Consider the following 15,889-nt stretch of genomic DNA (forward strand, 5'->3'; position numbering starts at 1 on the left):
CTTTATCCTTAAAATTCTGTGCTCTGGAATAGCAGCTCTGCAGTTCTTTGTGTCCAAGATAACCCCTATGAATTCTGTCGACTGAGATGGGGTGAGATTGGATTTTTGCAAGTTTATGGTTATGGCTAGCCTTTCTGCGGCGATGAGAGAGTATGCCAGGGCTTCTTCCAGTAGATGTCTGGTGGGGGCGGAAATGAGCCAGTCGTCTAGGTATGGAAACACCTGGAATCCTTGAAGTCGCAAGTGAGCTGTGACAACTGCCATGCACTTTGTGAACACTCTGGGGGCTGTAGAGAGTCCGAAAGGCAGTACTCTGAATTGGTAGTGACTGGCTCCCACACGGAAGCGCAGAAATCTTCTTGATGGCCTGTCCACTTTTATGTGGTAGTACACATCTTGAAGATCTATCGAGCACATCCAATCATATTTTCTTCCAAAAGCTGGAGGATAGACTGTATTGTGACCATCCAGAATTTTTGTACTCTCACAAACTTGTTCAATACACTGAGATCCAAAATTGGTCTCCAGTCCCTGGTTTTCTTTGGCACCAAAAATAGTCTTGAGTAGAATCCGGATCCTATCTGGTCTGGAGGGACTATTTGGATAACTCCCTTTCTTAGGAGCTTTTCTATCTCTAGTGCTGCTACTTCCCTTTGACTGGGTGGAACATTGGGAAGGTTTTTTGAAGGGACAGGACAAAGATGAAGGGGATATGATAACCTCTGGTTATAATCTTTTGTACCCAAGAATCGGTGGTGATGGTTAGCCAGGCAGAAGGGTACAAGGAGAAACGTCCCCCAACTACCTCCAGAGGAAAGGATTTGGACCGCTCTTCAGGAGCACTGGTAGGATTGGCCAGGGAAAGAATCCCTGGTAATGCGGACCCCCTCTGCCCTGAAAGGAGCATCTTCCCTGTGAGTTTCCCCCTCTGCCTCTAGGGGAGAACTCGGCCTGTGTGTCACGGAAAGGACCCTAAGATTTCTTGAACCATATCTTCCCACTCTTTTGGTTTCGGAAGAAAGCACTTTGAGGGGAAGAATAATGGACACCTATGGCAGAAAGTGTCTTACCGCCCTGTTCACATCTGGCCAGTGTGCTTTTAACTTTGCGTCCAAACAACGAGGAGGCCTCAATGGGAGGGTTAAGAAAGGAAGCCTTAAAGGGTTCCGCGAAATTGCACAAGCGCATCCAGGCATGTCGTCTCAAGACCGCCACTGAACCCGCTGCTCTAGCTGCTCCTTCTGATGTGTGAGATATCAGTTGCATAGAGGAGTTAGATAGTGACTCAATGGTGGCCAGCTGAGAGGCCACTTTGTCACAGACCTCATCAGACACGGCATCAGCCAAGGTTTCAGAGAGCTCAGAAATCAGATCCCGTTGAAGCCTGGTAAAGTGTGCCATATAATTCAGGGACCTGATAGTAAAGGTCGTTGATGCAAAGGTGCACTTCCTTATCCTGTCCAGGGCCTAGGACTCTTTGTTAGGTGGATGGACAGTCTGTCTTTCTTCTTCTGCCAGATCCTTTTTTGTTGCGGCTGCCACCACCACAACATCCACAGGAAGACCTCTTGACCAATGGGGATCCATGGCAGGAGGGGACAAAAGCTTATCTGGCCTCCAGGGAACAGCTTTGACTGTGTCAGGAGCCTTCCAAGCACACTGCACGATAAGCCGGACAAGTTCATCGGCAGGTGGAGTAACCCAGGAGGTAGGGGGGCGGGTGTGAAAGGCCTGCAGGAACACAGATTCCTCAGAGGTCAGATTAGAGGACTGCCAGTCACCTCTCTGTTTCAGGATTTCGAGTATATCACCAAAGGATACCTCAGAGGGTGACCGAGGTGAGGGACTCCTCTGTAGACTCCATGTGCTTCCTCTTACACGAACTTTTCCGGTTGACTTCCTCAGCGGGAGAAGCTGGGGAAGACAGCAGAAAAGAGGTTTCCTGTGGGAATATGTCCTGAGGCCCTTGCACCCGGTGTCCACTCAGTGCGACTTGTGAAATCAGTGTACCAGAGGAGGGTGGAGGGATAGACAGTCCAGTATCACCAGCAACAGTGAAAGCCTTCTCCATCAGTTGGAAGGCTGGTCCACCTGAAGAGGAGTGAATGTCTAGAACAGGGGTCACCCCTCCCCTAAGTGGCTCAGCCTGCCGACCCGGAGTCCCTGGATGGCTGTGAAGCAGCAAACTATGCGTGTCACAAGTGACATCCTGGGTCATAGCAAAACTTTCCTGCCATGAAGGCAACTGCGGTTCTTTAGTGAAATCCATAAAGGGAACCGCAGAAGGGGAAGACTGTGCTATATCCATGTACTTCAAAGGCAATGAAGGAAGAGAATAAGAAGGGGTCTTTGGAGATGGGTGATCACTTCCCAAGGAAGGATAGTTCCTGGGGGGTGGGATACCTCTGGCTAAGTGCACCTGATCCACAAGATGCAACACATCGTGTTCGGAAAGGCTTCTAGTGGACCTCACGGAGACTGAGGGAGAAAAAGGCCTGTCCACAGAAGAGGCAAATTTGGTGCCCATTTCACCTGTCTGCACAGAGAACAAAGGTGCTGAGAGAGACTGGACTACGGGTGTCCACACCGAAGAAGTCATCGGTGCAGAGGTCATGGTCTGCACTGACACAGGGATCAGTGCTGAAGTGGTTGTCGGTGCCGAAGCTGGAACTGACAAAACTGGAGTCAACAGTAAAGGCATCTGTTCTGAGTAAGTTGTCGGAGCCAACGTGATCAAGGTCTGCGCCGACTGAATGGTTGGTGCCGATATGGTGGTAATAGTCTGAACCGAGGAGCCCCTCGGTGCCGATATAGTGAAGGCTGCAGGAGAAGACGGAGCTGAGATCACTAAAGGTGCCGAAGGTCTAGGCACTGAAAGCATTGGGGCTGACTGAGTGAGCTCCGGAGCCGAAACTTTAGCCTTTTTAGGTTTTGGTTGGCGGGAGTCCCCAGCTGGGGACAAAGGCAAAGCTTTAGCCTTGGTAGGAACATCCAAGATTTTCTTATGGGCCCTAGGAGGGGTTGAGACCTCCAACCCAGAAATAGCCTCTGAAAAGGGAGATTTAAGAAGTCCCTTCAGCAACAGCTTGTTTTTCCTTTCCAACAAAGTCCTATTTGAAAAGTTTTCACAAATAGTACAGGGCGGGTCAATAGATAAGTGGGACGCCCCCAAACAATAAACACACAAAGAATGTGCATCAGAAGTATGTAGTTTGTGACCACAATCAGAACACCGTTTAAACCCCGGACTACCTTTCTTATCTGCCATTATAGCAAGTTAGATAGCAGAAAAAAGTACCAGCAATGGTACAAAAGAATACCCAAAGGTATGAGAAAAAGGGAAAGATTACCAACAATGGTAAGGGGAGAATACTTTGCGGTAAAAAAGTAAAGAAAGAGAAGAAAAACCTGAAGAAAATATGGTCGCTAGATGCGATAGGGTAAGAGACAATGAAATACAAACTTTTCTGACAGAAAAGTAATATAAATGACTAATAAATAACAAATAACTGTACTTAGCTCAAGAGAAGCAGCTTGACACGACGGAATGGCAATGCGGCAAATGAAATTTGGGGTAACAGGGAGAGGGGGATTGTGGGTAAGAGTTTAGCACGAGAGTTTGAAGCTGATGCGAGCTTGGAAAATGGCCGGCTCGGTTCCGAGGTCGGAACCGATACCCATACGTAAGGAATGAACGAGGATTAACAATATCAGATTGTTAATTTATGATGGATGTCTTATTATAAAGTTATGAGGTGAATGCACAGAGGAAGTACAGAGCAAGTGTAATGGAGTTACAGAGGTAGGTAACATCTCTTGTGAAGAAAAGCCTTTACAAGCAGCTACTGTGTACAAAAAAAATCTTGAGTCGATGTCTAAAAGTGGGGAAGAAAGTGATACGTCTCAGGATTAGTGGATAGAGATTCCCATGTCTTATGTGCCATTGCTGAGAAGTTGTGGTCGATGTAGTGGAATTTTGCAAGTGGAGTTAAGAAGGAGGGAGAGAGAACTGGGATCTAAAGTTGTCGGATGTGGGTCTTTAAGAGAGTTCACTGGAGAAGTAAATGAAGGAGTTTTGGTGTAATAGTCTGTGGATTAGACAGGCTAATAGGGAGTTCATTGGAGAAGAAAAATGAAGGAGTTTTGGTGCAACAGTTTGTGGACTAGACAGGCTAACAGGTGTGTGCATCTCTGACTAATGGGAAGACATTTTGCTTTATTAGGACTAAACAGTGAAGTGCTCTTTGGGGAAGGGGGTTAATATAAGTCTACACATTTCATTGGATAGTATTTACAGAACTAAGAGTTTTTTTTTCCAGTGAGGCTTTGACAATAACAGGGCAGCCAAATTCCAATTGTGGTAGGAGAAAAAGCAGTTGTGTAGATAAGTTGCCATAACTGTAGACGTTCAAGTAGATCAAGGTCACAGTTCTGTGTGTTGGGACTTCCTGCCATGGAAAAGCCTCTGGCCAGCCCAAATACCAAAGTCTTTCACTATTCCGTATCCAAAGGATGACCTTGTCTTCTGATGTCAGGCAATCAATAGTATAAAGGCTGGCAGAATCTTCAGGTCTTCCTAGTCTGAGATACCAAAGCCTGATTTTCCTCAAGAAAAGCATAGTATGCTCCAGTGACAACGGGGGCACTTTTTTGGAAGAAGCAAGATGCTGGGAAAGGAAGAGCAGTGATAGGTAGGGTACCCACACCAACCTGAAGGGTAGAAGAAAAGAGGGGTAGAAGGGAAGGAAAGGCTACTGCAACACTGATCAACTCGTACATCTACAGTTACAGTAAATTATCTACACAACTGTACTATGTTTATCATAGTCGATATTACAGCACTAAGTCTTGGTGGGACTCCCAAAGCTATGTTACTGGAGTGGCTGATGAGCACACCTTGCTACAGACACCAGACTATGCAGGACAGTAGAGGCAAATCAAGCTCTGGCTCTGGATATATATCACCAAGGTGGTAGTGTTTGGTAAAGGTGTGTACAGAAGACCAAGTAGCAGCTTATAGGATGGAGTGGGTTGGGGTCGCTCTCATGTATGCTGTGGTGGCTACCTTTACTCTTGTGGAATGGGATCTGACTCTGCCAGGAATTCGCTTTCCATAACAGCAGTAACAAAAGGTGATACAGCTGGCGATCCATTTGCAGAGGGTCTGTTTCCTCACTGCTTTCCCCTGTTTATCTTCTGCAAATCCTACAAAAAATTGATTAGGTCTGTTAGGCAATTTAATTCTGTGAATATGGAATCTTAGTTGCTTGTGTAAATCTAAAGGAAGAATTATCTTCCCTTTGTTCTTGGGTAGGGAAAGACCACAGGAAGGTGAATAGCCTGGTGCAAGAAGACTTCTGATACTACCTTGGGCAGAAATGAAGGATTAATTCTCAAAGATAATCTGTCCCTTTGGAAAATGAGAAAGAGTTCTTTACACATAAGGGCTTGAAGTTCAGATATACACTTGGCTGTGGTTTTCAAATCATGGCAGCCCTAGTTTTCCCTGGTGTGTAATTTACGTCCCAGGTGGGTGCAGGCTCTCGCTTGAGCAGACTAAGGTGTACTACAGCTGAGAAGCATATTACTGTACTGCACACTGTCAAGCAGCATTTGTTGATTTCACTTTTTGTCAAGTCATTAGTTTGTCTAATACTATCAATCTCGGAGTTAGTATACATATATATATATATATATATATATATATATATATATATATATATATATATATATAATTAGTAGGGGATGTGGGAGTAGTGCAGGGTGCCTGCCCCCTGCAAAAAACAATGTTTTTCTTTTTTAAGTTTAAGTTTGCAGACATCAAAGATGTTCCTCCTGCATGAATAGTGGCTTGTCAGCATTTGCATTGTTGACCTTTTGTTACTGACATTACACATGTTAATGTTCAAGGGTTTTAATGTTATTCAGTACATCCATACATGTATAAGAATAAAACTGAGCTAAGAGTAGGGTAAACCACAGGCAAATGTACAGGATGGGGACAATTAGACTGGTAAATAAACAGATGTTATAACATGGAGGCAGTGTGTCTGAGGTTCCAAGATAACTGACCACTGATCAACAGGTTGATTTGAGCTTTCCCAGTGTGAAAAAAAGAAACAGAGAAAAAAGGGTCATTGAAACTGGCAGCCTGAGTAAAATTCAGTCACTGGCTAGTAATTACATTGCCTAAATCCCAGCAAAGAAGAATTTTGGATAACCTGAGAGAAAATCAGCCAAAAAAGGAGAAGAGAAAACTCTGGATAGAAAGAAACCTGCAGCTGTTCTGCAAAAAGCAATTTACAACTTTGGTATGGAATCATGGCTTCCATTAATTTACAAGAAACAATTAAGGTAGTGCGTCTATTCGTATGTGCTGAACTTCAAGGTGTACTTGATAGCAGTTACCTAGTTTAAGAATTATTTTTGAGACTGTCTACTTTCTTTAGCTCACCCACCACCAACAGTAGCCCTCACAATACAATGCACCGCAACTATTCCACTTCCCCCCGTATGCAGACTTTATTAGTCAACCATCACAGTCATCTAACCTACAGGCAACAAACCAGGCAGCAGGGATCCCAAAACACAATTACTCTACAGGCAAAGATTTTCCCTAAATAAAGCCTCAACAGGCCCTAAAGTGAAACTGCTTATTCTTGCAGTGATGGTGGGGCTCAGTGAAGCTAAGTACAACCTCATTAGCTGAAGAAAGCCATCCACCTTTTTCTGTTTTGTAATGGCAGGAAAGTACAGTTTTGTACCTACCATAAATGTAGATGTTCGAGTGTTCACACTGCTGCAGTCATTACACTTGGGTTATCCTGCCATCAGGCGGTCCCGCAGTCAGACAGAGTTCCAAAGTCTTGGTCCGGCATTGGTTACTGTCGCTTCTTCCCTGACGTCAGTGCTCAAGGGGTATATAAGATGCATCAGACGCCATTTTCTTCAGTTTTTCTTGCCCCAGATGTCAGATGCCCCCAAGTAGGTAGGCAATACATATTGCTAATAAAACATATATAAAAAATAAAAACAATACCTTCAGTTACAAGCAAATATACCACAAAGGTTGCATAGGATAGAAAGGTATAGGTAAGTCCAGCTAGGACAGAGGGGATGGAGGGAGGGTAACCTGGACTGCAGCAGTGTGAACACTCGAACATCTACATTCATAGTAGGTACAAAACTGTACTATGTTCATCGTGTTACACTGCTGCAGTCATTACACTTGGGTAGAATACCAAAGCTAAGGCTGGGTGGCTGGTCTACAAAGAGTTAGGATTGGCTATGAGGCCCTGCAGAACTGCAGTGGCAAATCCTGTTCTGCATTTAGAGTAAAGAGACAAGTGGTAATGTTTGGTAAAGGTGTGCACTGAACTCCAAGCTGCAGCCTCCAAAATTTCCTTGGTTGGTACTCCTCTGAGAAAGGCTGTTGAAGTGGCCGTTGCTCTGGTAGAATGTGGCCTAATGTTATTAGGGACTGATTTTTCATGTTGTGTGTAGCAGTAACGAATACAGTGTCCTATCCATTTGGAAATAGTCTGCTTTGAGATAGCCTTGCCCTGTGATCCTACAGCATATGCTACAAACAGTTGCTCAGTCTTCCTGAAAGCTTTTGTTTTGTCCAAGTAGAAGCTTAGCTGCCTGTGCATGTCCAAAGAGTGCAGAAGTTTCTCCCCTTTATTCTGGTGGTTTGGATAAAAAGTAGGCAAATGGATGGTTTGGTTAAGAGCCACACTGGATACCACCTTTGGCATAAAGGTAGGGTTTGTCCTTAAAGAAACCCTGTCCTGATGAAAAATTATAAAAGGTTCCACTGCCATTAATGCCTGTAGCTCCGAGACTCTTTGTGCTGAAGTTACTGCCAGGAGCAGAGCTGTTTTCCATGATAAAAATTTTAGATCGGCTGTATTGGCTGGCTCAAAAGGTGGCAAGGTCAGTTTTTCCAAAACAAAATTGAGGTCCCAAGTTGGTGTTGGTGCTCTCCGGGGCGGTCTTATGTTTTTAGCCCCTCTGAGGTACTGCTTTAGTAAAGGATGAGAGAATAAAGGAGGATCCATGTTGTAATGTGCTGAAATGGCAGAGGCATGGATTTTAATTGATGAGAAGGATAGGCCTTTGTCCAGCATCTCAGTTAAGTTTGTAAAATCTGAGGAATGTTTGGGACAAGAGGGTCAAGACTTTGAGCCTGGTTCCAGGCACATAATCTCTTCCATTTTTCTGAGTAAGATTTCCTGGTGCTAGGCCTCCTGGCCTCCAAAATGACACCCATAACAGCTTTAGAGAGAGGCGTTGCCTGTTTGACTAATGAATCTGCCTTGCAGTCAGGTTTAGGGTTTTGAGCTGACTGTGCAGGATCTGATTGTTTTGTTGAGTCAGAAGGTGTGAAATTTGAGGCAAAATCCATGGTGGGCCTTGAGCCAAATTCCTTAAGATTGGGTACCAGTGCTGGCGTGGCCAGTCTGGAGCAATCAGGATCATCTGTGGTTTTTCTTGTCTGGCTTTTAGGAGTACCTTTGAAAGGAGAGGCAGTGGTGGGAAGGCATAAACTTTTAGGCTTTTCCAGCTGAACGAAAGAGCATCCACTTTCCATGCTTGTGTGTGGTAGGTCCTTGTGCAGAATTTTTGTAGTTGGCAATTCAGTGGGGAGGCAAAAAGATCTATGTCTGGGCACCACCATTTTTGCGTTACCATGCTGAAGATTTGTGGATTCAATTTCCATTCATGAGGGTCCATGATATTTCTGCTTAGATTGTCTGCCAGAGTATTTTTCTTTCCTGGCAGGAATTGTGCTTGCAGATGAACTTGATAAGTTACAGCTGTGTTCCACAAGGTCATGGCTTGCCTGCATAGGGGATAAGAATGAGTGCCCCCTTGCTTGTTTATGTACCACATTACTGTGGTGTTGTCTGTCTTTAATAATAATTGTCCTGGATGCAGAAGGCCCTTGAAAGCTGTTAGGGCATTTTGAACAGCCAACATCTCTTTTTGATTGATGTGAAGATGCATTTGGTCTGTGGTCCACTTGCCCTGAATACATTTTCCTGCCATGTGTGCTCCCCAGGCGTAATCCGAAGCATCTGTTGTTAGAGTCTGCCTGGCTGTGGGTAGAGTGAAAGGCTGACCCTTGCTGAGGTGACATGCCTGTGCCCACCATCGAAACTCCTGTTGTAGGCAGGGAATTATTGGTATTACTGCTTCTAAGTTGTGAGAGTGTTGAGTCCAAACACTTTTTAGGTACCACTGTAATTTCCTCATATGCAGTCTTGCATATGGAATTAGTAGTATGCAGGATGCCATGAATCCCAGGGCCTGCAGAATTTTTCTTGCAGGGAGATGGGACTTTTTTGCCAGTAATTGAAAATATTGAGTCAGTTGTCCTTGTTTGTCTGGCATGAGATAAGCCATCTGGGCCATTGTATTCAAGCTGGCACCCAGGAATATTATCCATTGTGAGGGCATTAGTTTTGACTTCTTTTCGTTTACTGTGTACCCTAGAGAAATTAGCAGCCTTTTTACAAACGCCAGATGCTTTAGAAGAATGTCCTTTCTCTCTGCTTGAATGAGGCAGTCGTCCAGGTATGGATATATTTGAATTCCTTTTTGTCTGCAAAATGCAATTACTGGAGCCAGGCACTTTGTAAAGACCCTGGGCACAGTAGATAAGCCAAAGGGCAGTGCAGAGAATTGGTAGTGCATTGTACCAGCTTTGAATCTGAGGTATCTTCTGCAATCTTGTCTGATAGGGACATGCAGGTATGCCTCTTTGAGGTCCAAAGTAACAAGCCAAGCCTTCTTGCCCAGCATGGGAAGAAGCTGCTGTAGTGTCAACATTTTGAATTTTGGAACATCCAGGTAAGTATTTAGAGCTGAAAGGTCTAGTATGGGTCTCCAGGCTTTGTCTTTTCTGGGGACCAGGAAGAGTCTTGAGTAAAAACCTTGTCCTTGTTCCTGCTGTGGTACTTTTTGAATAGCTCTCATGTCCATGAGGGCTGAAATTTGTTTTTGAGCCTCGCCCCATTGATTTTGTGGCAGGTTTGGCATTCCTTTTATCCTTGGTAAAGTGTGAAAGTGGAACCTGTAACCTTGAGACACAATATTCAGAACCCATTTGTCTTGGGTGATAGTTCGCCAATTTTGTGAGAAAAGTGCTAGTTTCCCCCCCTAAGGGGACTGCCAAAAGGGAAGTGCTTGGCATACGAAGGGGGAAGTCATTGGGACTGTTTCCTGTAAGGTTGAGACTTGTCCTCCCCTCCTTTTGGGGTTGAGGTACCCCACTGTCGTTGTTTGTTAGAGCCTTGGGGTTGAGATCTGCCTCTTGGGTGTCTGTATCTGCCTCTCTGTGGCCTGTCTGACACTGGAAAGGACCAATTCTTTGTAAGCCAATTTCTGCTAAATCGAGGTGGCTGTACATGTAAGAAATCTTTGACTGTTTGCATAGATTTAGCTTTATCCTCCATTTTCTTTAACACCTCTTCTACCTTAACACCAAACAAGGTATCATGCTGTAAAGGAGCATCCAGTAATTTTGCCTTAACATGATCAGGTAAACTCTGTTCTTTTAACCAAGCATGTCTTCGAATCACAGAACCTGTAACTGCGGCTCTGCAAGAGGCCTCTAAAGAATCAAAACCACATTGCAGAGTATGTTTTCCCACCTGTTCAACTGCATGCAATAAATCCTGCATTTCTTTACAGTCAGGAGCTTCTGAGCTTGCAAGCATTTTCTGTTTTAACTGAGCCATTAAATATTGTTGGTACTTAAGCATGTGAAACTGGCAATTTAAAGCCCTTACTGCTAAAGTTGCAGAAGTGTAAACTTTCTTCCTCCATCTATCCAATGCTCTAGAATCTCTGTCAGAGGGGACTGGATTTTTTGCAATGGAAGCCTTAACCCCTTTGGGACCCTGGGAAATGGTTTCTGGGTCAGCAGAAGGGTTTTTATAAAGAAACTTGTGAGAGTCAAGGACTCTATAATACCTGTCTGGCTTGGCTGGTGCAGGGGGCAAAGAATCAGGAGATATGCTGGATTAAGAGAATACATCATCTACAATACCTAACACAGGCGGAATAGCCAAGGGCCTGTGCTGAGGCAATAAAAGGAAGTCCCTGAGTCTTTTCTTGGATTCATGAATAATTCTGACTTTCCCAATGGAAATGCTCCCTCATGGTATGTAAAGTTTCCCCAAAAGAGTAATCCTCAGGAGGAGAGGCTGAAGGGATAGATTCTTCAGCATCAGAGTCCTCATACGGGGGTAGAGAGAATCCCTGGTCTGAAGAGGAATCAGAGGAAATGGAGACCTGATCAGAGGAATCATAGTCTGTATCCTGCCTAGGAATTTTCTCAGAAGGGGGATGGGAACCCCTGATTAGAGTAATGAGGTCTTCGGCCATTTTGAGCATCTGTTTCTTACGCATGGAGGACTGTCCAGGAGAATGCTGTACTTGCTTCTTTGTCTTTAATGGTGTTTTTGTCTTGGCTGTTGCTTTAATGGTAAGTTGTGAAGGTCTGAAAACACCCTCAGAAGCCGATGCCTGCACAGCGGCTCTGGACCCATCTGAGGGATTAGATTCCTTAGGCCCAATACCTTGAGTTTCCAGAGGTCTAGTTGTCTCCACGTGGGAGTCGGAGGCGGCCTGTGGCTCTGAGGTAACGGGTGTCAGGGGCTGCGAAAGCGCTTCACTGAGAACCGGCGACTGGCCTAGAAGAGTCTTCGTCGTTGTCGGTTTTGGACCTCGGATGCCTGTCTTTATCCTTGTCTTTGCGTTTTTTAAGAATCGCGGTCGTCAGTTGTTCCGACGGCATTGTATAATTGAACCTTCAGCCAAAGTAGTGCAAAGCAAAATCAAAACGTTGTTTTATAGTGCATTTGTTAAATCTAGCACAAAACCAACAACTAGTGACATCGTGATCATGGCCTAGGCATGGAATACAGTAAGAGTGGAAGTCCTTATGAGGTATTTGCTTCCCACAAGAAATATAATTATTAACTTTTTCTGACATTGGTCTGAGGCAAGAAAAAAATTTCCCCAATGGGGTACTTAGCTTTATTGAAGACTTCGGATCTGAAATTCGTCTTCGAAAATCTCAGGAGTCGGCCGACCAGCACTTGCGAATTGCTTTTGCTTTGGGCACTGCGTGGCAAGAAAGATTGAAGAAAATGGCGTCGGATGCATCTTATATACCCCTGGCACACTGACGTCAGGGAAGACGCGACAGCAACCGACGCCGGACCAAGACTTTGGAACTCTGGCCGACTGCGGAACCGCCTGACGGCAGGATAACCCAAGTGTAATGACTGCAGCAGTGTAACATGATGAACATCTGCAGCAGCAATTTTGTCTGCTCATCTATTCCTCTGGAACAAGTGTACACACATTTGCAATTTTCGTACATGAACTAATCTCCATTTGTCATTATTGTTTAGATCATGTCCCAACCCTTCACTATGAACACAAGGGGCAGCATCTGGGCACTCAGCCTCAGTTATTCCCACTCCTAGTAGAAACCCCCTTGGCAATTCCTCTATTGATAGAAACATGCTACATAATGCAAGTGTGACAGCGAGCTGGTACAGAAGTAAAGCTTTTTATTTCACTTCCAATTAGGCCTCCACTTTATAAACTAAAAGAATAATAAACCAGGTTATTATAGAAGTCTCTGTTATTAGACAGCTGGGATTGAATGTCATACAATATCTCCATGCTAACAACGAAAAAATATTGTTAGTTTAAGAAGTAAAACCTCTAATCTGCACAATGTCTAGAGCATCTGACTAAATTCCACCTTCCCAATCAGAGAAGACAAAATTTCAGCTGAAAGTCCATTTAGGACAATTTCTGTCACAGTCATTTTTTGGGGGGTGTGGACCTCCCTCAAAACCCCCATGACTGGGTGCTATACATCTGCAACTTGCTATAAATCACCTTCATGGCTGCTGCGCCCTAGGCAAGGAGGAAAAATCTTTTGCAGGGACCCCCACACAGTGGTTTTATCTGGTACAGCTGCCATTTCAAGAATCCAAGAAAATGTTGCAGACTGTTCTATACCCATCTTGAATTTACTAAGAAGATAATGTTCCTAAAACACCTCAATGTGGGGGAGGTTATAATAAACTCAACAGCTGAACATATCCAAGACCATGCACATCTCATGATAAGATAAAAATGTGTTTAGAATTGTGAGATAATTACACTCCAAAACAAACATCTGCCTTGTGTGACAGTAACAGTACTTAGTCTTAGAATATCACATGATACTAACAAAAAACAACTCCAAAGCCATGCATTTAACAGCCACTATATACTAAATATAATTAAGCATTTACACTACACAATGTCAAGCTGACATCAGCAGCACTCTATCATCACATTTCAATGATTAGAAAATATTGCATTATAAAATATGAAAGAAAAATTGCAAGAATCAATATTCCGGGGATTACTGTTAACCATACTGACTTTTCACTGGCAGGCTGTTTTGTGGTGAGGAATGCTGCGGTGTTGCTTGTTTTACATCTTGACTCTCCATAAGCTTCTTGCTCAGTACATCATTGAAGAGCAGGCGAATCAAGCTTATACCCCAAAGGTGCTGAAGTTGTTTTGTAACCAGTGGCATTGACTCATTTAAACTGCAAAGAGGAAAAAAGAAAAACCAAAGCAGCAAATAATTTCATAGTAATAAAGCACTATTTTTAAGCTGTGGCACAAAACAAAATACCAATATTTTAAAGTGTGAGCAAAACAATGGGTAACTGGTCCATACAACTTATTCCACAAGAACTCAGTCATTACAGGGTTATATAAAAAAAATATGTACTTACCATAACATTCCATCTGTGTTGTCCATTTTCATTCTTCCTCAACAGATTAGCAATAACGGTTGATGATTAGCCCACACTGCAGCTGCACAAATATCATCCAAGAAAGTTATAGACAAAAAGGCTGAGGAAGTTGCCATAGATCTTGTGGAATGGGCTCTTGGAGGCTTTGATAAAGCCAAGCCCTTTTTCTCATAAACAAAGGTAATACAATCAGCCAAACATTTGGCCAAAGTCACTTTAGATAGTGGTTTGCCTAGTTTTGAATCAGAAAATGAAACAAACAATTGTCCAGATTTTCTCAAATCTTTGTTTCTGTGAAGATAGAAATGTAGCTCTCTATGGACATCCAAAAGATGTAAAAAGAAGTTATGTACTTACGTTCCATCTGTGTTGTCAATCTTCATTTATCCTTGACATATGGGTTCTGTAATGATCTGCGGAACCAACTCAGCCATTACTACACCCGCAAGAACCAAAAACACTCGAGCTTAAGTCAGCTTAAAGTCACTTTAGATAGTGGGTTGCCTAGTTTTGAATCAGAAAATGAAACAAACAATTGTCCAGATTTTCTCAAATCTTTGTTTCTGTGAAGACAGAAATGTAGCTCTGAGAAGTTATGTACTTACGTTCCATCTGTGCTGAAGGGAGACGGTGGGGAGTCAAGGATAAATGAAAATCAACAAAACTACGTAGATCCACTTAACTGGCTATCAAGCAAGGATCCAAGACCACAAAGACTCCAAACAGCTTTATTGAAAACAAATAAGCGCTTTCTTCCAGCTTAACTGGCCTTCATCAGAATTTTTTTTTTTTAATCTGATGAAGGCCAGTTAAGCTGGAAGAAAGTGCTTATTCGTTTTCAATAAAGCTGTTTGGAGTCTTTATGGTCTTGGATCCTTGTTTGATAGCCAGTTATTAAGTGGAGTTGTGTTTTTACTGTGTATCTGACTTTTGTTGGTTAAAACTACATAGATGTAACATTATAGTAAGTTCATGACTTCTTTACCTGATGTTGTCAATCTTCATTTACTCCTTGACATATTGGACAAAGTCCCCAGCTACCCTATATCTTGGGAGGACTCATGGAAGGATATTCCTCAGCACCATAGAACCAAAGGATGCTCTTCACCTAGAGAGAAAATCCAATTTGTAATGAGTAATAAAGGTATGTGGAGAAGCCCATGTCACAGCTGCACAAATATCATCCATAGAAGCCTTAGAATGAAAAACTGCTGAATTAGCTATAGCTTTGGTAGAATGTGCCCTGACAGGCCCAGGCAATTTAATTTTCCTCTTGTTGTATATGAAGGATATACAATCCTTTAGCCATATAGATAACGTAACATTGAATGCTGGCTTACCCCATTCTGGTATTTGAAAAGGAAACAAACAGTTGGTCAGACTTTCTAATGTCTTTCGTTATAATGAGATAGAATCGCAATTGTCTGTGGACATCTAATAAATGCAAAGAATATTTATCTTTGTTTGAGAAATTGGGAAAAAAAGACTGGTAAATTGATTGTCTGATTGATATTTGTTTCTGACACCACCTTTGGCAGAAAGGAAGGGTTCGTCCTTAAGGAAACTGTTTTTGTGAAATACGGTGGTTTGCAAGATAAGGCTTACATTTTTGAAATTCTTCTGGCAGAAGTAATCGCTACCAGAAAATTTTTTTTTCAAGATAAGAATTTTAGGCTGCATTTGGCAGCAGGCTCAAAGGGGGAATGTATTATCATTTGTAAAACTTAGTAAGATCCCAAGGTACAAAAGGATCTTTATACAGAGGTTTTAACAACAAAGTCCCTTTTAAGAATGCTTTGCAAAGTTTATGCAAAATTAATGAATAGTTTTTGAACCCATTATGAAAATCTGAAATAGACGCTAGCTGAATCCTAATAGTACAAGAAGAGGCTCCTTTTCAAACAGCAAAGTTAAAAATTCTAAGATTTTTTTCGATAGGAGCGGAGAAAGGATCAATGTTATTGTCACTAGCCCAGTAAGAAAATCTCATCCATTTACTTTTGTAGAGTTTTCTAGTGGAGGATTTGTGTGAGGCCAAAAGAACC

At 43.0% G+C, this 15,889-nt stretch overlaps 1 protein-coding gene across 2 annotated transcripts in view; it reads right to left on the minus strand.

The window, feature by feature from the left end:
- UBE3B (ubiquitin protein ligase E3B) overlaps positions 1–15,889 on the minus strand; it is a 2,006,489-nt gene that overhangs the window by 1,143,760 nt on the left and 846,840 nt on the right. For both annotated transcript variants that reach the window (XM_044068510.1, XM_044068511.1), the window contains exon 13: positions 13,462–13,631. In XM_044068510.1, coding sequence (XP_043924445.1) covers positions 13,462–13,631 — 170 coding nt within the window. The remainder of the gene's footprint in view (positions 1–13,461; positions 13,632–15,889) is intronic.

The sequence above is a fragment of the Protopterus annectens genome, chromosome 4.part0 (genome assembly GCF_019279795.1).
Source record: "Protopterus annectens isolate FY-2018-M chromosome 4.part0, PAN1.0, whole genome shotgun sequence".
Lineage (NCBI taxonomy): Eukaryota > Metazoa > Chordata > Ceratodontiformes > Protopteridae > Protopterus > Protopterus annectens.